This window comes from Podarcis bocagei (genome assembly GCF_964188305.1).
Source record: "Podarcis bocagei genome assembly, chromosome: 4".
NCBI lineage: Eukaryota > Metazoa > Chordata > Lepidosauria > Squamata > Lacertidae > Podarcis > Podarcis bocagei.
Genome location: NC_138128.1, coordinates 84,674,926 through 84,698,240, shown reverse-complemented (window position 1 = coordinate 84,698,240; position 23,315 = coordinate 84,674,926). Strand labels below are relative to the sequence as shown.

General features: G+C 44.9%; 1 protein-coding gene across 1 annotated transcript in view; it reads right to left on the bottom strand.

Moving 5' to 3' along the window:
• ZCCHC24 (zinc finger CCHC-type containing 24) overlaps positions 1-8,941 on the bottom strand; it is a 113,047-nt gene extending 104,106 nt beyond the window's left edge. Inside the window, exon 1 of the mRNA XM_081191352.1 lies at positions 8,214-8,941. Coding sequence (XP_081047478.1) covers positions 8,214-8,456 — 243 coding nt within the window. The 5' untranslated portion in view covers positions 8,457-8,941. The remainder of the gene's footprint in view (positions 1-8,213) is intronic.
• Between the last annotated feature and the right edge of the window lie 14,374 nt (positions 8,942-23,315).

Here is a 23,315-nt window from a genome sequence, read left to right as displayed (position 1 = left end):
TTAAGAATGGACTTCCAGAACGTATTAAGTTCGTAAACCGAGGTACCACTGTATTCATAGCATGTTACATACATGATCGCCATTATAGCCCCCATATTGCAGCTGGGGTTGGAGGTGTCTGAGGCTGGCAGGATAGAGGCTTGCTTAGTTTCCCACTGAGTAGCAAATTTTGAACCAGGGATCCCCTATTTCATGTTTTTATAGTCCAGTCTCATGCATTAAATCCTGTAGTGTCGATGGGGCATTCTTCAAAGAATGCTGGCACACGTTTGCAGCCTTTACCACTCAACCACACCAGCATTTAAAATGATTTTACCTCACTTGAGGATGGGCAGATCAGTCCATTTCCAGCTATATCAAGTGCGCATGTATTCATAAGTCTGTTCCACCATTTCCACATGAATCTGCAATTCTTTTCAGCCACATGAAAATTCATATTTAAATTTGCGTTTCAATACATCACAAGCTATGTAAATATGTGTTTTATGTACACGTTTCTAAATAATACATTTATCTTAAAATATTCATTTGAATAACTTTTGGGTCATTTTGAGCTGAGCACTCTATCACAAAGCTCTGGAGGGTATTTATGTCCCCATCCACACTTCAATCAATCAATCAATCAATCAATCAATCAATCACATTAGTCCAGGAGGCTCAGACTGGGTCAGTTCACGTTGGAATGCGCAGAGATCTAATGCCTCAAGAATCTCTAGACTCATTACTCAGATAGACACACACACACACACACGCAGCAGCAGTTATTTGGCCTTCAAACACCTACAATCTAAGGGGTAAACATAATTACAAATGAGACTTGTTTTACATATCTGTATACTGACAAATTGAGACTGGTTTTGTACATGGACGCAAAGAGGGGGGGAGTACAGCTGACAATTACAAATGTGACAGAAATGTGATTTTTGTGTTTTGTTTTGTTTTGTTCATGGAAACTTGCCTGAAGAGCCCAAAAACATAACCTTGTCAAAAAATGTGAGTTGGGAGGTCCCCCAATTCTCAATTTTGTCCCGTTAATATTTATCAGTTTAAGAGGTTAAGAGGTTCGAATGCCTAAGTTTTCCAACAGAAGAGGGTTGGGTTAAAAGTGTTAAAGGAAAGAACACACAATACAGTGGTACCTCGGGTTAAGAACTTAATTTGTTCTGGAGGTCCGTTCTTAACCTGAAACTGTTCTTAACCTGAAGCACCACTTTAGCTTATGGGGCCTCCCACTGCTGCCGCCGCCACGCAATTTCTGTTCTCATCCTGAAGCAAAGTTCTTAACCCGAGGTACTATTTCTGGGTTAGCGGAGTCTGTAACCTGAAGCGTCTGTAACCCGAGGTACCATTGTATTGCAACTAACGGTGTGAATACAGGAAGGACAGTGAAAGCAAAATATCCCACACAAACAATGGTTGAATTAGAACATCCTGCCTTAGTTTAATATGACAAGAATAAGTCTCAGTGAGGTTCACCATCTCCCCCAGTGTGGCTATAAGGAAGAGTTTGGAGCCTTTTACGTGTAATTAACTAAAGCTTAACATTACATCAGAACATTAAACTTTGCTTAATCTTAACTGTGGTTTGTTTAAACAAGGCTGCTTCTTAAACCATGGTGTGAAGTTGACTTGATTTAAAAAAACCATTGCTAAGATTTACCACAGTGTATCAGGTCTGGACGACACAGAATGCTGCAGTTACAAAAAAATATAAATAAATAAAAATTGACTGGCTGATGAACATAAGGGACAAGCTTATTGCTATTATTTCCCCAATAATAAATGAAATAGGTTATAATTCCAATTAGACTGAGATTGTTTCCCAATGAAGTCAATGTTCAGTTTAGAGGTCCTACCAATGGAGGCATAGGGTCAACAAGAGTCAAGATGGGCATCAACAGAATGAATTCTACATATTGACTGGAACTATTCACTGCAGATTTCTCATAGATATTATTGTACTGACCATTTATAGTATATTCCCTATCACTATGCATGGCTACATATTGGATGAAGAACATGGCTGCTGATCTCTCAGTTATCTCTCTCCATGATGTCACTGTTTGTCCCACTTATAGACTTTCAGCCAGATTTCTGATCTTGTAGAAGGGCTAAATTGCTACTAGTTAATCCATCGCTTTTCCATCTCTCCCATTCTCACATTGGCCCTTGTCAGCTCCTGAAATGTGCCCTACTGTATAAAGCCCTGGTGTACAGATACACCAAAACTGAGGATCAGTGCTGCTGGAAGCAGAAAAAGATCTCTGAGTAGCCAGGTTGATAATGATTGATGTGTATGAGAAAGTATTTGGCACAAACTAGAAAAAAAAAACTCATTCTGAAAGCAAGTGAGTTGAATGTAGCCAGAACAACCAAGTTCTTTCGGAACTGTGTTGCAATTAGCTGTTGGTAGAATGAGTCCCTGTGGTATCAAGAGAGCTGGTGTACCATAGTGTCTGACTCTAAGAGACAGGTCTGGGAATCAGGCAGTTTCTGGTTAATATATCATCTCTGCCATGAACCTGTTCACAATAGTGGCTGGGGCAAAGGCACTTACCTGTCCTCCCACTACATGAGTCGCTACTGCTTACCAGGAGGGGTGAGATGGTGGGGAGGTCAGCCTGGTACAAATGCACTAGCAGGAATGTCAGATTGGCTCTGCTGGTGCATCGCATTCACACCACACTGACTCAACTGCTGCCTCACTCTTCCCACCCCAGATAAGCAGCAGTGACTTGCCTGCCAGATGGTCAGGTAAGTGCCTCTGTTCCATCATGCTGTCTGCCACTGCCTATTCATTCATTCACCTATATTCATCACAGCCCTGTGAGGCAGGTTATGCTAAGAGAGAACCATTGACCCAAGGTCACTCAAAAAGTTTCGTGACTTGACAATTACTACCCTGGCAGCTGTTGTTGCATATAAAAAGATTGTAAATGGAAATCTCAGGGCACACCAACAAAGGAAGAGTGGATTTGTAAATTAAGTGAGTATATAGAATTGGCAAAATTAACTTCAATTATAAGATATCAATCAAATCAAAAGTTAAGAATGGAGTGGAAGTATTTAGAAGATTATACTGTATGTCAAAGTATTGTTCTAAAAATGACATGCTAATAGGCTTAGAATAAAAAATGTAAGCAATAACAAAACCAATAAAGAAAGAAGGAAAAATCAGAATGTAACAAAAATAATTTATTGTAGAATGCAAGGAAAAAAGGTAGAAAGAAATATAAAGAAGTCGAATTGCTGTGGAGGGAAGTAGGGGGTGGATGGTGAGTTTTATAATTAAGTGTATAATCAAGTAGCTGTTGTAATTTACCGTATTTTTTGCACCATAACACTCACTTTTTTCCTCCTAGAAAGTAAGGGGAAATGTCTGTGTGTGTTATGGAGGAAATGCCTACGGGTGGCATGCCTACGGATTTTCCTCCTCTAAAAACTACGTGCGTGTTATGGTCGGGTGCGTGTTATAGAGCGAAAAATACAGTAGATATGATATTTTATGTGAGGGAATCATTGGGAATTTTGGTTATTATGTATATATGTTAAGTTTCAATAAAGATCTTTGGGGTGGGGGAAGTTTCTTGACTTGAGTGAAGATCTCAACCACGGTCTCCCTTGCATACAACACTCTAACCACTAAACCACAATGGCTCACCAACTAGCCTTAGTCCACTAGAGATGGTATCTTTCAGCCTCAGTTTGCCATCTGCAACAAGGGATAGTAAAATTGATGGACCTTACGAGATTGTAACACTTGAAAGCTAAGTAGCATCGTGAAGACCTGTCCTATCACTTAAGTAGGGTGTTCAGGGGAGCAGAGCATAATGGCATCCAAGCAGGGAGGGGCAAATATTCAAGTTATTTCTAGTATACCTTTCCATGCATGTGTTGAAGGCAATTCAGATAAAAGGAAATATCAGTAACAATAATTAAAATTAGTAAAGCAAACCAAAGTATAAATAAAGCCGCATCAGAAAACAGCAGCAGAAATTTCAAAGACATCAGTTTCATAAAACATCTTCAGTGGAATATCCAAACAAAGAAAAGCTTTCCTTCAACACCTAAAAGAAAGCGCCAAGCAGACTTCTCTGGGGAAAGTTCCATAATCATTGTGCCAAAACAGAAAAGGCCTTGTCTCCAGTAGTCACCCACCAAACTCAGGCTGTAAACATCTAGGGCTGGGTTTCTGATGATCTAATGGGCAGATTCATAAGCAAAGAGGGTGGTCCTTCAGACTGCCAGATCCCTTGGCACACTTACAGTTCCACGTAGATCAACAGGATTCACTTCCAAATAAACATGTTCAGACTGAGTTGTTAAAGACAGCAAGGAATCAGCAGAAACACAAACTCATCAGAAATCTTTCCTGGGATGAAGTAAAAAAAATGGGAAAGGAAAGGAAACAGGAAGAAAGCCCCTAAAAGACTGCAAAATGCTAAGGCTTCAGTTTAGGGAAGGTACTGTAGAAGACAACTTTCACAGATTACATGCAAGGATTGGATTAGCTTTTTATTCACAATGCAGAGGAAAAAGTAATGTCAGTGTACTTTGCACTGGGTTTGTTTTAAAATAACAGTTTGCCTTCATAGTAACTTGATCACGGGGGGGGGGGGGTGGATAGGAAGAACCTCAAACTTAATAAGCAGTTGAAGGATGCATGACTTAAAATAAGAAAACAACGAAAGAGCCTAGCTGGGATCAACAGACATGCAGTTCTGTGTTCTTTGGAAAGTAGCAGGCCCTAAACTTGCGAGCTGGCATTCTTCAAAGAAGTTGCAGAATTATGAAAAAGAAAATTTCTGTCACATTCCTGCATTGATAAGACTAACAAACTAAACAATTCCCAAATAAGTAGCCATGTTAGCCTGCTGAAGCCCACAAAGAATCCTGTGGTACTTTAAATAATAACCTATTTATTGTGGCATAAGCTTTCAGACTAATCAAAAGCTTTTGATCTGGCAAATAGCTTTTTAAGATGGGTGGTGTAGGAGGATAACACATAGCTCTGTTCCACTGAACTGGCATTGCAACCTGGACCAAAACTTCATTTCTCTTTCAAAGCAGCTCCCAGGAATGCTTTGATAAGTTCACAAAAGTTGCTAGACTACACAAAAAGATTTACTAGTCTGCCTGCTCACACATGCCTGCACTGGGGGCCTAAAATTTAAAAAGAACCAACTTTTGTAAAGTTCCTTACCTGCTTAGCTGGGGACCATTCTTACTCTAGACAAGCAGCTACTTACAAACCACACCACTAATTGGCACTGGTATGCCAGTGAAAGCTACTATAAGATGATGTCAAATAGTAATATCAAGCACACAAGTCCAAGACATGGCCATATTTAACAGATGGAATGGCATGGCAGGGGTATCACAGGGTGATGTCATTGCAGCATCACTAAGGGTTACATTGGGAAAGGTACCATTAGGGGGTGGGGTAGGGAGAGCGATCTGACTGTGGCAGGGTGCAGATTCACAGCAAAGGTTGGCCCAAGATTCAACAATGTTTTTTTCAAAAGCAGTGTAACTTGAGAGCATGTTCTGGGTATTTACATATCTCATAACCACAGAAATATTATTTATTTGTGTGTATCCCATCTTATTTCCTCAAGTTCAGAAGGTGTATCATGCACCATCACAGTTCCACATATACAGAGGACAACGGATATCCAGCTACTTTGTTTTAACCAATTTGCACTATGAGAATATTTACAAATGGCTCTGAAGTCACTTCTTTTTGAAAGCAATCGATATGATTGCCTGGTGTTCACAACAGACTCTGCCAGGTTCAAACCCCTTCTTTCTTTGATTATTCTGCAAACTGCATCACAAATAAAATGACCCCACACAGAATGATACTGGGATAAGTAATGGCAGATTTATTAACAAGAGGCTCCCTAAACTTGTTTTCTAAATAAGACCCATTTTACACATGCCACTTAAAGATCCTTGGGACCTCTCTTCTGCTGTTAGCATGCATGTTTGAAATGCGGAGATGAAGTTCTAAATACAAATGTATCGGGGGGTTTAATAACTGCTGTCCTGCTAGGAACTTAGATGCACAATTTAATTTCAACCCTTCGGCAGATGCTGGTGCCACCTATGTGAACTGAAGTAAAGTACCTGAAGCACATTTTAAACCCTCCATCTGACACTTCCCCCCATAGCTATATACATTTGGTGGGGAGTGTAGCAGTTTATTTCCAAGTTCTGCAGCAGGAAAAGAGGTCATAATACCTGTGGCAGAAGTCACCATGCCTCTGATTTTGCCTTCTTGACAAAAATTCTTCCCCCCCCCCTTACACACACCCTACATGCAGATAAACATCCTAACTGAAACACACACGCCAAACACACAAAGCCAAATGAGCGCCCCATTTTCTGCCATGCCCATGATCACTTAATGGCATCTATTAAGTCTCCATTCCCTTCATATCCCTCAATCCATTTTTTTTTAAAAAAAAAGATGAAAAGACCACATGTTTTTAAAAGAAAAGATAAGGCACTCCATAAAGGTGAAACTGCCAACCTTGCCTTGCTGGGGCAGAGAGACTGCTGGACAGATAATTTAGGCAGGTAAAGTTACACACCATACAGTGGGGTTGTATCCAAGTTTGGTCCCAGGCCCAACCCACTATAGACCAGCATCCTGGCTAGCTAAGTAGGGGAGTGTCTTCCTTTTGCAGTAGCTGAAGGGGGATACAGTGACATTTGAAGAAAGTATAACCACAGACAGTGACAATGCCCACTAACTGAAACAGAGGAAGATGGAAGATCCCCCACCTGATGAAGTATTTTAACATGCATATGTGACTTTGCTCCAAGTCTGAAAAACCAGTCTGGGGCTTTTCTGTTTGTTAATAACATATATATTGCGATTCAGAGAGGTACTTAAGAAGATACAGTCCCCTTCTCCCCAGGAAACTTACCAGGAAAGTTTCTAAGAAGTGTTCTTGCATTTTCATTCTCTCTGCTTAGAAACTTTCCTGGGCTAGAAAAGCCCAGTTGTCTTTTGAAGTTAATAATAGCATAATACTGGTCAGCTTAACTCTCTCGCTTTTTAAAGCGATGGTGCTAAAAGTGATTGCTGACTTGTTGAAGATCATAGAATCATAAATCTGTAGAGTTGGAAGGGATCCCAAGGGTCATCTAGTTCAATGCCCTGAAATGCAGGAATCTTTTACCCAACCAACGTGGGGCTCAAACCTAGGACCCTGAGATTGAGTCTACCCAGATATCTCCGTCTTCCTTCCCCACCTCCAGCCCCAGCGACCCTATCAGTATTTATATCACCGAAGTTTAGGATATAGGTAGGCAATTCAATCAGCCTTACTCTGATCAGCCCATGTAATCATTGACCACAATGTCAACAAGAACTAAACCCACGAGCGCGAGCGCACCTTCCCGCACACTCTCAAACGCGTGGGCAAGGGAGGGAAGGTAGTTTCCAACTGCAGAATTTTCACTGGACGGCAAATCCAAAGTAAACCCCCACATACACACCAAAGAGAGAGAGAGAGAGAAATCTAGATGGGAAACTGAAATCAACTTTGTTCCAACTCGAAGCGCATTCCAATATGAACACCCTGTTCGGAATGCTTCGTTTGTAACAGCCTAAGAACCATCAAGCAAGCAGTAAGCAACGCGTAAAAACCAGTTGTTTTCCCAACGTTTCTGTAGGACAAAATTCTGAACCGTTGCAACGAAGAGTGCGCCTGGGTTCTTTAGATCTCCTGCATCTCTGACGCGGAAGAGAAACGTCTCCCCAGAGGCCGCCTACCTACCCCCTTCTGCATAAATCTGCTAACTCGATTACCAAGCGCTCCACGTTTCAAAGGAGCAAGCTGTTAAAAAAGAGAAGGAATTAAAAAAAGAAAAGCGCATTGGAGAGAGTCAAAGGGCGCCGAGGACGGGGGAGAAAATACTTGCAAAGCATCATGGCGGTGCAAAAGTTTTCAGAGGGAGCAACTTTCCGCGAACTTTTCCCAATTGTTCCCTCCGCCGCCCCCCGTCCAAGCAATGGTCGCTCGGCTCTTCCTTCCCCCAGCCGAGCAAAGTCCAGCCCTTTCCAGCTCCATTTCAGAGGCCAAAACCACAACCAACCAGCTTATTTCCAAGTGGGGGTCAAAAATCGGTATTTATCATCATCATTTTTTTAAGCGCTCCTTTCAGCTGGGGCTGAGTTGCAGAGGAAGGGATCGCGTTACCTCGTTCCTTTGGAGCTGGAAGAAGCTGTTAAGATAGCTGGAGCTGAGGGAGGAGCCCAGCTCGGCGCTGCTCTTGCTGGGGTAGCTCAGCTCCGGGTGCTGAGACGACGAAGGCTCCGGTCGGAAGGCATCAAAGGCGCTGGCCTGGTGCGTGTCTTGCAGGGACAGATAGACCCAGTTGAGAAGCTGCGCGGGCTGGTAGACGGAGGCAGCGCTGGTGTCGATGGCTGACAACAGGCTCATCCTTGCCCACCCGAAGCTGCCCCACTCGGAGATGGTCTTTCCCCCTCCCTCCCCTCCCTCGCTGGATCAACTTTCCTCCTCCTCCCCGCGGGGGACTTTTGCTACCCTGGACGGCTTCCTCGTGGGCCCCGACCAGAGGGGGTGGGGGAGAAGGGAGGGAGGGGGGCTCCTCTCCGTTTTCCTTGCGCCCTGAATCTTTCCAGCTCCCTTTCCCCCCCTTCCTGCCTTTCCTAAGGCGATCTGAGCCCTCCAAGCTCCAGCACGCCGCCCACCCCCAGCATAGCTGCTGATCTACGGTGGCAGCAGCAATAGCAAAGTTAGGCAGAAACTTTCTTTGGCTTTCCGCCCCCCCTCCCTCCTTCCTCTCCTTCCCGCGGCTCGATCCGCTATCTGTCTTTATTCTCACTCCCTTGGTCTCCCTGCTGGAGGGGAAGGGCGCCTTGAGTTATTCAGCAAACTCGTCGGGGCTGCCTGTAGGAACGCGACCATTGGGGAGCGGGGATTGGGGGGGACGGGCGGGGAGCGAAAAGGGCATTGGCTCGCGAAAGTTCCGTGCAGCGACCAAATTTAAATACGGGGGTTGCTGCAGGCCAATCAAAAGAGGGACCGCGCCTCCTTCCCTCTGTTTCACCCCGCCCCCCTCGCTCCCGCCCCCGTAAGAACACAGCGGAATCCACTCTGGAAGGCCGGCTTCCTAAGTGACTGGAACTATAGCATCATAGTATCGCAGAGCGGGAAGGGACCCCAGCGGTCATCTAGCTGTTTGCAAGAGCTTTGCTGGATCAAACTGAATAATCCATCTCGTCCAGTGTCCTGACTCCAGCAGAGCCAGCTCAGGAAATCTCCAAAGGCATGCAAAATATTCCCGCATGGCAAGGGGTTGGACTAGATGACCCTCATTGTCCCTTCCAACTCTGCCATTCTGTGCCTGCTTGCCATCATGTTTTGTGCCTGCTTTGGAAGCCGGGAGCTGCCATTGGCCTCCCTTTTGCTTACCGACCTTCCAGTAACGGGCTCCCTTTGTGGTCTCCTTCAAACACTAGCGCTGTCAAAGGTTTATTCCTTATCTTCTAAGTTTGCCGCCAGTGTGGGGAAGTCCATCCATTGGCACAGTTGTGGTACAATGGGTGCAAGCCGTGGCACAGAATCAGGTCTATTACACCAGGACCACAGCCTTAACTCATACCAAACTTGCCAAAAAGGCTGGCCAACAATGCTGTTTTTTCATTCACCATTAATAAAAAGCAAAAGAATGTTTTGTCTAAAGCCTCTCTCAAACCTGGGCTCCTTGAGGGGAACTTGGCTCCTCTGCAAATTAACCATGTGAACTTTACAAAACTTCAGATGCAAGAATTGCAACAAAAAACAGGAATACACACACATGCACACACATGGCAAAATAAAGAGTTGCCCTCTTTAACTGACACCATGCCCCTCCCCAGATTTGCTTTCATATTGCTGTAAGGAACATCAGCTGGAGCTCTGGAGCTGAAAGGTTCACTATACGTGAAGTTAATCAATAAACTAAATAAATAAATTGTGTCACAAGGCCAGTGGGCATGCAAAACCATGCAGCTTTTTCCTGCCTTGCCTCTGAAGTTTTAATCACAACACACACATTATCTGCAATTGTTAGCTAACTTAAAATTGTTTCAATCTTGCAATGCAGCCAAAGCTCCTTCTCATGTCTGCTCCATACCCTAAGACCAAAGTGGGCAGCAAGATGTAGTTGGATTCTAATGCCCATCAGCTTCATCCATATGGAGAGCAACCATGAATTGTGGGAGCTGTAGTCTAGCAAGATCTGGAGGGCTGCAGGTTCCCCATCCTTGCCCTAAGGGAGTAAGACTGTGGTTCTCAAACTTTTTTTGCTGGGCCAAACTTCCAGAAGAAACATTTTCTTGCACCACACCATATATTTTATTGGTAAGAAATACATTGGGAATTAAAAAGAAACAACTCCTAGCAGTACTTTATTTATAACGTAGAATACAACTGCTTTATAATATGATCATGGCACATCCAAAAAGTATAAAACAATGCAGCTACATAAGAACATGAAACATTCCCAAAATCTAATTATAAACGAGCCTCTTACAGATGTACCTTAAATGTGCATACAAACTCAATGAGAGGTGTGAGTTTGCTTTTGCAGGGTAATCTCATATATGTTGGGTCCTATTTGAGACAGACAAACTCTCATTTCCTCATCAACTCCTCAAAGAACGCAAAAGATTTATCTTTTGTGATCTTTCATATTTGTCAGGGCTGAAAATCTCTGTTCACAACAGTATGTCATGGAGAACTGCAGAAGAATAGCCAACACTCTTGAAGAGAGGCATGGATACTGTTTCTGGTTGTATATCCCACCCAAGTTATTTGGATACTATACTATACCCAGGGGTCAGCAAACATTTTCAGGAAGGGGCCGGTCCACTATCCCTCAGACCTTGAGGTGGCCAGGCTATATTTTGGGGGAGGAATGAACTAATTCCTATGCCCCCACAAATAACCCAGAGATGTATTTTAAATAAAAGGACACATTCTACTTATGTAAAAACACGCTGATTCCCAGACCGTCTGCAGGCCAGATTTAGAAGGCAATTGGGCCCGATCTGGCCCCCGGACCTTAGTTTGCCTACCCATGAACTATACTACAGTGGTACCTCTGGATTCGAATGGGATCCATTCTGGAGTCCCGTTCGCAACATGAGCAGAACGCAACCCACGTCTGCGCATGCGTGGGTTGCGATTCACCGCATCTGCGCATGTGCGTGATGTCATCTTGCTCGTCTGCGCATACACAAGTGGCAAAACCCAAAAGTAACCCTTTCCGGTACTTCCGGGTCGCCGTAGGACGCAACCTGAAAACGCGCAACCTGAAGCAAACGCAACACAAGGTATGACTGTATACTGAAATGTTTAAATGTGTTGTTCTTTTATTGTCCTTGAATCTTCTCGCCACACTCGCCATCATCTCATGCCACACCAGTTTTGCATGCTACACCCTTTGAGAACTACTAGCATAAGACCTCCCCAAAAGCAGTTTAGCCCAAGATGCAAAGCATAGAATTGTACCAATGCTAGGAGCCTTCTGCTCAGTTGTGCTCTATTGTCACTGTGCAGCAGAGTATTGGATCAGGCTGAGTGTGATGATATGACCTGGATTAATGCACTTAGTCCAGTGTCCGAGTTCACTTTCAGCAAGGGCAACACATTAAATTATTTAGGGGTAGGCTTAACCTCTTTGTTATCATGAAGGAAAAGGACTGTCCAAAAAAAGGTAAAATTGCTGCATATGTTTGGTTTGGGGGTTAAAACTTGCTGGACCTGACCTGTCCAGGAATTAAACTGAAGGGTAAAATAACTGAGAAAGGTGCCAATCACATGTCTGCTGTTAAAAAAAGAGAAGAATTTAGCTTCCTTGAGTTTGTGGATTACCGTAGGTGTCATGTAGCCAGAGGGAATCTGATGAAGGGATGAACATATTGAGGTGTGATCTCAGGATATGAAGGAAGCACACACCAGGATGGAGTGTTTAAGAAACTGGAATACTGTATTGCAATTAAATCTCTGTTTATTTGTCTGTGCCTTTGCTTCATTGGGAGGAATGCTTTTGTGTGCATGCAACCATTCTTATGTTTAAATCTTTTCTTAAGAATTCTTTTTCATCCTTTTAGTAAACTTTTAAACTTGTTTCATAAAACCTTTTGTGGTTGCCTTTAATGTACCGCCCCTACGTCTATTGCCAAGTTCTACACATGTTCTTCAAGTGTTCTTGAGGAGACACAGGGGAATTTTAGGCTGGTTGGTGAAAGGCAGCCTTGTAGAAAAATGAACTCTTTCACCTGGTGGCAGCGAGAGTCCAATGGGAAGAGTGAGCAAGCAGAGTGGAATGCTCTGGTTTGGCCAAATCTCCTTTTCCGTAATGATACAGGGTCCAGGGTGCAGCTGCAGAGCTGCAAAAGATAGGGTATGTCTAAAACCACAAAATACAAATGTATCAAACAAGTCTGCAAACATGCATATCCTATGGGTACACTTGCCAGAGAGCAGGGATTGGCTGTAACTCAACCAAGTATTTACTGTGGCAAAGGTGGGTTTAGTAATACATAATGTGTGAAATGGCCTGATTCTGTGTTGGGGGGAGGGACTCTGGACCAGAGGGTGGAGGTTTATGTATATGGTGTGTCCTATTTATCACTCCACCTGTCTGGATCTGTTCCTGCAGCTCCCCCTTTTGAATTTCAGAAAGCTTTCTTGGTTTCATTTTGAGAGGAAGCTTTTCACAGGCTCATACAAAAAAGGAAGACTTCTTTTTTAAGCCTTTTAGGTTTACTTGTGTTAGAAAACTCTTTGCAGAGATAATGCGTTCACCATGATTTGGCACATACACAAAGAGATGCAGATTTGGGTTCTGTTCCTTGCCTTACCAGAGCTCAGGTTCGTAACCTAAGGCTTGTTAAAACCTTTGAGAGCAGCACAGATTTGCAAGAGTCTGTGCCAAGGCCTTGCATTATTAAGACCCAAAAGGGGCAAGAAAGGAGTGCATATATGATAAAATTTTTTATCCCTTTTAGAAACCCTTGTGCATGGATTGCAACAGGATTTTTCAGAGGCAGAATGTGGCAGTGGAGGTGGTGGTGAGTTTGTTTAGAATCAGGATCTGGTTGAGCTATACTTAGTAGGGTTAGGAAACTGGAGGTTGGGGCAGTGACATAGCAGGGGTGGCCAGCACCCAGGGCTGCAGTGGTTGGGAGGGATGGAAACTGACCATCTCTCACAGCCACAGAGATAAGAAAAGAAGAGTCATTCTGTAGTCTGGAGAAGTCACTTCCTGGTTCGCATGGAGAAGCCATTTTCAACGGAGACCATGGAAGTGCGCAGCTGTACTGAAGCAGCACCAGGATTTAAATCCCCCCCCCAAAAAAATTCCCTTAACCAGTGCTATTTTTTCTAGAAAAAGAGGTGCCGGAATGCCTCCCTTGTTCTCTTATAATGGCAATGGCGTCTACTTAAGAGGTGCCGGAACTGAGTGAGTTCCAGCCGGAAAAATAGTCCTGCCCATAACCTTTTCTCAATGGGAAGATGCATCAAGTCTACAATTATCACTGGAATCCATCTTTTCCAGATCGTATTTCAGATCTATATTATTTAACCTTAGGGCTTCCACAACATTCACCTAGCCTCTCACGGCACACTCGTATGAATGACCCATATGGTATCCGTATCAAATGAAAGGTGTAGCGAGACGCATGTGCGAACCCCACTCCCTGGATGTTGCAAGTTCGGCATCAGTCTGAAAGGGGTCCTACGCAAGTACAAATACATGTGCACATGTGCATAAGGCTCCTTCCTGTGGGACAAGGACACTCACCAGTCTTTCCATTTCCACAGAAGGGGTTCTCTGTGTGCACATTTGTACTCATTTAGGCCTCCTTCCGACTAATCCTGAACAGGGAATGGCAAGGTGTGTGGTCAACACATTCCTCAGCGTCTAGGGCCAGGGTTTTGCTGTGGGTTCTCTCTATTGCCTTCATGCCTTCAATACTCACAGGTACCTAAGCCTGAATAGGGCTTAAAACTCATCACAGCTGCCTGGGTCACACCTAGCACTAAGCCACGGTTTATAAACTATGGTTTACTAAACCATGATTTATCTTGATTGTCTGGACCAGGCCCACATTGTGTTTCTCTCTGCATCATAAGCAAAAATGTAGAACATTTTTCCTGTTTCAAAATAAGGCATTATTATTCCAAAGCATTTTTTTTCTTAAAGAGTGGGCTTCTTTCTCAATGGTATGTGAGATGCATTTAATGGCATGGATGGGGAAAGAGTGAAGAAAAATACTTTCTAAGAAAGTAAAGCTATGCATATTTTTAAAAATATATATACAAAGGAAAAAGAAAACCTGAGAATACCCTGTAGGAAATATTATTGAGCCATCCGCTATAAATTTGGAAGGTGGATGGATGTGTTTCTCATATGTGAACAGGTTGTTAACTGCTTGCCTATCTGGTTACAGGATTTTAGAAACTGAGAATGTAATGAGGGTTGGCGAAAAACATGGTGGGGCTTGTAATATTAGTATGCTGCCCATTGCCATACCGCAAAGCTTGCAATACTTTTGAGATCCCACAAATATGCTTACTGTGAAGTGAAAAAGGTTGTGCTGGTAAGGATTTGAAAGAAGCAGCTTCTGCTCTCACAGTAATAAAAAGGTAAAGGGACGCCTGACTGTTAGGTCCAGTCGCAGACGACTCAGGGATTGCAGTGCTCATCTCACTTTATTGGCCAAGGGAGCCGGTGTACAGCTTCCAGGTCATGCGGCCAGCATGACTAAGCCACTTCTGGCGAACCAGAGCAGTGCACGGAAATGCAGTTTACCTTCCCGCTGGAGTGGTACCTATTTATCTACTTGCACTTGACATGCTTTTGAATTGCTAGGTTGGCAGGAGCTGGGACCGAGCAACAGGAGCTCACCCCGTTGCAGGGATTCAAACCACTGACATTCTGATCGGCAAGCCCTAGGCTCTGTGGTTTAACCCACAGCGCCACCCGGAGCCCTCTAACAATAATACCTTTTCATAATAGTCAGAAACTGTTAGAATTTCATAAGCTGGGGTGGGGGACATGAAGGAAGCAGCGTTGTTGATCTGCTTCATTATCCTCTCTGTTCATTTAAATTTACTTTCATATATAAACCAGTTCATGTTTCGGAAGTATGAGGGTAGGTGACAGCAGTATAAACGTACCGCATATAGTGTGTGGCTACATTTAGAAATCTGCTGTTGTGTACAATTCTGGCCACACTATAAGAATAGTGTGAAACAGTGAAGGCGCAAAAGAAAAAATATTTTAAAATGATCTCTGGGTTGCAGAGCTTCCCATATGTGAAAAGGCTAAAGAATTGTTAGAAAAGTGGGGGAGAGTGAAAAAAATATTACAGGCTTGTTTAAAAGGACTTCTAACTTTTTCATTTCGAACATTTTACAACCCACCTTTTTCCATCTTAAAACTCAAGGTGACATCCATGGAATTGCCTTGTGGTCTCCCATCAAGACACTAACCAGGCCCAAACCTGCTTAGTTTCAACAAGGTCGTTGCATTATGGTCTGCATCCAGACCATACCCTGAAACTTTATTGTATGCCCCAGCCCTACCCATTTTTTAAAACACTTATTTTGCAACACTGACAACACTAACATATATACACATATATAGCTCTTGGTACTATCCAAGTCACCAGTCCCATGCTGTGGAACACGTTTCCAGCAAAGGATCAGTAAGGCATCCTCCCTTTTGAATATTAGGTATCTCTTGAAGGTGGAGGGGCGAGGGAGGTATGGCGGTGGGGGCAGATGTCATAGGCGAAGGGGATTGACATACGGATATGCTCGTACCCCTTCCAATCTGCGCCCCATCCCGAGAGACGAGGGTAGGGTGAGCAAGGATTACTCACCTCCGTCACTGGTGTTGTGCAATGCCAGGTCTATAGGCAACAAAACCGCCACCCTGCGAGATTTCATCATCTCGCAGGGGGTCGACCTGGCTTGTGTGACGGAGACCTGGGTGCGTGAAGGGGATACTGTTACCTTACGAGAGATGGTGCCCCCGGGTTTTTCCGTCCTCCACCAGTCACGGACTGTGGGCCGGGGGGGAGGGGTGGCATTATTAATCCGGGAAGATTGTTCTTTCAGGGCTCTACCATCGCCATCGATCCCCGGCATTGAATGTGTCGGCCTAGTGTGGGGCTCCGAGGTGAGCTTGGCTGTCTGGCTGGTGTACCGGCCACCTAGCGCACCAGCAGCCACCCTGTCAGGCCTGCTGGAGGCGGTGGCCGGCTGGGCCTTGGAGTTCCCTAACCCATTGGTATTGGGGGACTTCAACATCCATGCCGATGCCACTCCCTCCTCACAGGCTCTAGACCTGGTGTCTTCCATGGCGACACTATGGCTCTCCCAGTTTGTTTCGGGCCCCACACATCAAGCAGGCCACACGCTGGATTTGATCTTTGGTGTCGGTATAGATGTGATCATGTTTCCTTCGATCAAGGTGCCATGGTCTGATCACTATGCTCTGAAAGCCAGGATTGATGTTCCACCCCCACCCTGCTTAGGTGGCGAGCCGATTTGGGCTCGCCCGCGGAGGCTGATGGACCCTGATAGGTTCCGTCAAGCCTTGCGGGACCTTGCTCCCCCTGGCGACTCATTGACTGAGCTTGTTGAGGGCTGGAATACCCAGCTCCTGGCAGCCATCAATGAGATCGCACCTAAGCGCCCTCTGAGACCCCGCAGAAACCGGGCTCCCTGGTTTACTGAGGAGCTCCGGAAAATGAAGCGGGACCTCAGACGGCTAGAGCGAGTATGGCGGGGTGCCCGTGACGGAGCCTCAAGAACATCTTATAGAGTTTTTATGAAAACCTACGAGATGGCAGTGAAGGCCGCTAAGAAGTCCTACTTCTCGGCCTCCATTGCATCCGCTAGCTCTCGCCCGGCACAATTATTTAGTGTAATTCGGTCTTTAACGTCCCTCGAAGGACAGCCAAATTTAAATAATAATTTGACACACAGCTGTGAGGCATTTGCGAGCTTTTTTGCGGAGAAGGTCCTGTCGCTCCGCCATGACCTCCCTGCCAACTTGGATACAATAAAGGAACTGGAGGCCCCTCGACTGTCCTCGGGTCCAGTATTGGACCACTTTGACTGGATATCCCCAGCCGATGTGGACAGACTCCTCCGAGCTGGAAAGCCCACCACTTGTCCTCTCGACCCGTGCCCGTCTTGGCTGATTAGAGCGTGTCCAGACGAGGTGCGGGCCCCCCTGGGGGATATCATCAATCTGTCCCTTGGCACCGGGACATTCCCAGGGGAACTGAAGGAGGCAGTGGTGCGTCCGCTCTTAAAGAAAACATCATTAGATCCCTTAGATCTATCCAATTACCCGCCCAGTTTCGAATCTTCCATTCCTGGGTAAGGTGATTGAGAGAGCGGTTGCTGAACAGCTTGGTAGGTTTCTGGATGAAACATCGGCTCTGGATCCATTCCAGTCCGGCTTCCGCGCTGGTCATGGGACCGAGACGGCTCTGGTCGCCCTAACAGATGATCTCCGCAGGCAGCTGGATCGAGGTGGGTCGGGGCTGCTGATTCTTCTAGACCTGTCAGCAGCCTTCGACATGGTCGATCACGAACTCCTGGACCACCGCCTTGCCGACGTGGGGATCCAGGGCACAGTCCTTCAATGGCTGCGCTCGTTTCTCTCTGGTCGGGGACAGAGGGTGGCGCTTGGGGGGGAACTGTCATCCCGCCACTCCTTGGTGTGTGGAGTGCCCCAGGGTGCGATACTCTACCCGGTGCTTTTTAAGATCTTTATGCGCCCCCTCGCCCAGCTTGTCCGGAGTTTTGGGCTGGGCTGCCATCAGTATGCTGATGACACCCAACTCTATCTGTTGATGGATGGCCATCCTGACTCGGCCCCAGACACACTGATCAGATGCTTGGAAGCTGTGGCTGGATGGTTACGTGGGAGCCGGTTGAAGTTAAATCCTTCGAAGACAGAGGTCCTCTGGCTGGGATGGGACGATATGGGATTGAGGGGGCAACTCCCATCTTTTGCGGGGGTGCAATTAGTGCCAGCACCGTCCGTTAAGAGTTTGGGTGTAATCTTCGATACCTCCCTCTCCATGGAGGCGCAGATTGCAGCTATAGCAAAGGCGGCATTTTTTCATCTCTGCCAAGCTAAGCAGTTGGCTCCTTACTTCTCTCGCCCTGACCTAGCCACTGTGATCCACGCGACGGTCACCTCCAGACTGGATTATTGTAACTCGCTCTACGTGGGGCTGCCCCTGAGACTGACCCAGAAACTCCAGCGGGTGCAGAATGCCGCAGCAAGACTCCTTACGGGGTCTTCGCTGCGGGATCACATTCATCCGGTGCTATACCAGCTGCACTGGCTCCCGGTGGAGTACAGGATCATGTTTAAGGTGCTGGTTTTAACCTTCAAAGCCCTATACGGCCTAGGACCCTCGTATCTACGGGACCGCCTCTCCTGGTATGCCCCACAGAGGAACTTATGGTCTTCAAATAAAAACATCTTGAAGGTCCCAGGCCACAGAGAGGTTAGGCTGGCCTCAACTAGAGCCAGGGCTTTTTCGGCTGCGGCTCAAACCTGGTGGAACGCTCTGTCACAAGAGACAAGGGCCCTGCAGGACTTGACATCTTTCCGCAGGGCCTGCAAGACAGAGCTGTTCCACCAGGCCTTTGGTCAGGGCGCAGCCTGACTCCCTCCTTTGGCAATCTTTACAATACTTTAGTTTATGGTTGCCATCAATTTTGATTTTAATTAATTCTTTGATGTTTTTATAATGTTGAACTATTTTAGTGTTGTTAGCCGCCCTGAGCCCGGCTTCGGCTGGGGAGGGCGGGATATAAATAAAATTTATTATTATTATTATTATTATTATTGAATATTTGTGCCTGTTTCTTTGTGTGTGCTGACAGGCTTTTGCAATTGTTCAGTTTTTAATCAGTTAGTCCCCTTGAGTTATTACCTGTATTTTTTATTATTTTAAAAACAAACAAACAAATATGGACACTTTATGTTTTATAGTGTACACACCGCCTTGCTAAATTTTACAACATGGTGCTGTAGAAATATTTTATAAATAAAAATAGTAGCGTCTGTGCAGAAGAAGGTTCTATTGAGTTAAAGGGGCTTTCTACAGGGTAGGTATGTACAGGATTGTACCACTTTAAAATGCTTGGGCTAACCTACATAAAACACACACATGTGTACAGTATAACAAAGTCTGGACAAGCGTTTGTTACGGTGTTTAAAATGAAAAGCAGTTCATTTCTCAGGCTTCTTTTCTGAGCAAAGGAGTCATGGGAGGATGGTGTGCTTAAACTTTTCCCCACTGTCTATTTTTCTGCTCGAAAACTCTTAAAACCTGCTTTTCACTTTAATGCTCCCTATGTGCCAACAAGTGCCCTTTCACTACAATTGCGTTTGTCCAATTCCCCACTATGTGCTGAACATTCTCTAGAAATCAGGCCAAACATATAGCCCTGTGCTAAGTATCCTATTATCTGAATTATATGTTTCCTGTCTGGCATTTATCTATTAATTGATATTGGCTGCAGTTAGTTGGTATGCTCTGCTCTGCTCCATTGGTGAGATGGACGGAGAGAATTGGAGGGAGTGACTTTCCGCTCTCCATGAGTTCAGCATGTCTTTCTCTTTTTTTGCCAGCATAATATAATACCTCCGGTGGGTCAAGAGAACACAAGATACGAATGCAAATCATAGAATCATGGAATGGAAACATTGGAAGGAACCCCCAGGGTCATCTGGTCCAAACCTCTGCAATGCAGGAATCTCAACTAAAGCATACATGACAGATAACCACCCAACCTCTGCTTTAAAACCTCTGTTCTTGCCCTGCTGCACCCCTGATGTTTCCCATTTCTGGTTCCTTTCACAGGGATAGTTGTAACAGTGGTGTTATTACACTAATGTAAAGTTACACAGGCACAATTATGGCATTACGTAGGTGTCGATCCCCAATGCAGGCGTACCTTCAGGATCCTTTAATACAACGGTACAGTGGTACCTTGGGCTAAGTACTTAATTCGTTCCAGAGGTCCGTTCTTAACCTGAAACTGTTCTTAACCTGAAGCACCACTTTAGCTAATGGGGCCTCCTGCTGCTGCCATGCCGCTGGAGCACGATTTCTGTTCTCATCCTGAAGCAAAGTTCTTAACCCGAGGTACTATTTCTGGGTTAGCGGAGTCTGTAACCTGAAGCGTATGTAACCTGAAGCGTATGTAACCTGAGGTACCACTGTACTTGGTTGATATTCTTTATGCTTCCAGTATATGTAAGTGAAGCGTAGGACTGCATGGTCAGAAACATAATCAGATTTGACTGGAAGGGGAGATGCTATAAGCAAACATGAAGTTTCTTGTTTCCAGAATACATAACTAGCTGTTATCATTGCAAAATTCCACAACTATACGCTAGGCTGGTAGCAAGATCTCTCCATTTTGATACATATGAAAACAAGGCAACTATTTCCTTTGTGCACTGACATAAGAAAATTGTTTGAATATTACTCCAAAGGACTTGCATAAACCAACAAGTACATAAAAGAGATGGCAGTTGTTTCTTTATGCTCTCTACTTGCCCACTAGCAAAGAAATTAAGAAGGCAATTAAGGGGATAGCCACAGACTCTCCAAGTATCCCTATTTTCTAGGGACAGCCCCGGATTTACTACTGCAAAGGCCATGCAAACTATTATTTATATAACAGCTGCCAGAATAAGTTATGCAAGGTCAGTGGCAAAGCACGTGTTTTCCATGTGGACGTTCCTAGGTTTAATCTCAGGATTTTCAGGCAGGGTTGGAAACAGCGCTTGCCTACCCATGAAGCAAGGTGAGGCAGTCCCCTCAGGCATAAGTTCTGGGCCAACCGCTCACTGCCTCCTCTGCACTGCACCCCTACTATGATTCCTCTGCACTGCAGGCACATCCCCTTGCTTTTGCAGATATGCTCCTGCCATGGGCGCATCCCTCATCCACCCTGACTGCTCTCTGCTGTCACCACACTCCCGCCTGCTACTGTGGACATGCCCCCACACAGCAGTGGCAGGGTGCACTTGTGGTGATGGTGGCGGAGGTGGCAGTGGTGGCAGGGCATTCTGCCTCAAGCAGCAAAGCATCCCAGGCCAGCCCTGGTTGGCAAGACCTCTGTTTGAAATCCTAGAGAGCTGCTGCCAATATGGAGGACATGGCTGAACTCCAACTCCCATCAACCCCTGTCAGCAGGGCCAATGAACAGGGAGCATGGGAGTTGGAGTTGGAGTTGGAGTTGAACAGCATCAAAAGGGCACCATGTTTTGCTACCCCAGGTGAGCCAAATGGAGCAAACAACTAACTAGCTATATGGCGGTTTCTTATATTCATTTGCAACGCTGGTTCTGTCAACGGTTGAATGGGAGACTAAATTTAATCAATATACCATGATGTCAAAATTTACAAAGGAGGGAAAGAAAGCACAAATATCACAATTTTGTTCTGAAATGGAAACTTTTGTTTATTATTGACAAAATACAACATAAGCCTCACTACAAGAAGGACTTGGGTATTTGATTTACTGCAGTGCCATTGAATTACATTGTAAAAATATATACAGGGGTGCACTTTGCATATAAAGCATATATATTTTATTTTAAAAATCAACAGCCTGTGAATGATGGTGTTTATAAACTACTACCATACTTGGAATGCATTTCAATAAAGCAACCCAATTGTGATTCCACAGTTCCAGGAAAGTTGCTGAGCATCAAGCTGTGAGGAAGGGTTGTACCCAGTCACTCGGGAAACTCTGCACAAATCCTGCTGCCTCTTGCATTCCGGACAGTCTCGCAAAATTGCTTCGACATCTGACTTCAAACTGTACAGAAACTATAGAGTATCAAGTTCCAGGGCTGCTCCACATGCTTGTCATAAATATGCCTGTGTATTCACTTTACAACTGCCACGAGAGGCTAAAACAAGGAATATAAATAGCTCTTTACAAGCCCCCCTCCTGGTTCTGGGCTCATGCAGACTTTGCAGACCTTGTGGCAGCTCTTGAGCCTCCTTCAGCTGACCCTCCAGCTGCAGCGATTTGCCTTGCTTGGTAAGCAATCTCCTGCTTATAACTCTCTGGGCATTAAATATTACAAGCTGCAAAGTGCCACTGGATCATACCAAGGGTTTATCTCAGGGGTGGGGAGCCACAGGTCCAGTCCAAGAATGGCTCTCTGGGCCGGTCTCTCTGCGGCCCTCAGGATTTTCCAGGGTTTTTTTTTTCCAGACTGGCAAGCTTCCTTCAACTGTAATAATGTGTCTTGCTTACCTGGGGTGGATCTACACACAGGGGCGGGGGGGGGGGAACGCTATAAATAAGTCAGAAATTAAATTGTTATAACAAAATTTTTAAAAATCACGTAAAAATCACATAGATTTTTTTTTTTTGCTCTCCAGCACCATCTGGTGTTGCATATTTATAATATAGTCAAAACATTGTTTTGGACTAATATAGCTGAGTCCCTGGATAGAGAGATGTACATGTAGAAACCTTTGGCTGTTATGTAGCTGAGCCTTCTGTGCAAAGCTAACAGCCACACCCAGTCCATACCCTCCAACATTTCTCCAGTGAAAACAGGGGCATCCTCTTTAATAACAACAACAACACTCTGGCCATCTGTTGCCCCGGCCACTCTGGGCGGCTTCCATCATATATAAAAACATAATAAAACATTAAACATTTTTAAAAAAACTTCTCTATATAGCGATGCCTTTATACGTCTTCTAAAGGTTGTATAGTTATTTATTTCCTTGGCTCATGGGTTGCATAACTCCATACCCTGCAAGATTTCTCCGATGAAAATAGGTACATCCTAAGGAAAAGTGGTACATTCCAGGATCAAATCAGAAACAGAGATGGCTTCTGTAAATTCGGGAGTGTCCCTGGAAAACAGGGATACTTGGAGAGCCTGCCAGTCTGATGACCTATGCACATGTTTTAGGACTCACAAACCTGCCATTTTGACTCAAAATGTGAAGCATCTGGTTGCTTAACATTTCACATTTCAGTATACACTCACACTGCATTGGTGTTCTGCAAATTACAGTCAGCCCCAGAACAATGTATTGGGCCTCACCATAAGAGTTTTTGGCATCAGCCTGAATAAAGAGACAATGGAAGAGTCCACCATTGGAGGTAAAGTCAAACCAATGGAGAGTTACAGCGCCTGCTGTGGCTGTAGTGACCAATATGGGAGAGAGGTGTTTTATTGCAGCTGGGGCAGAT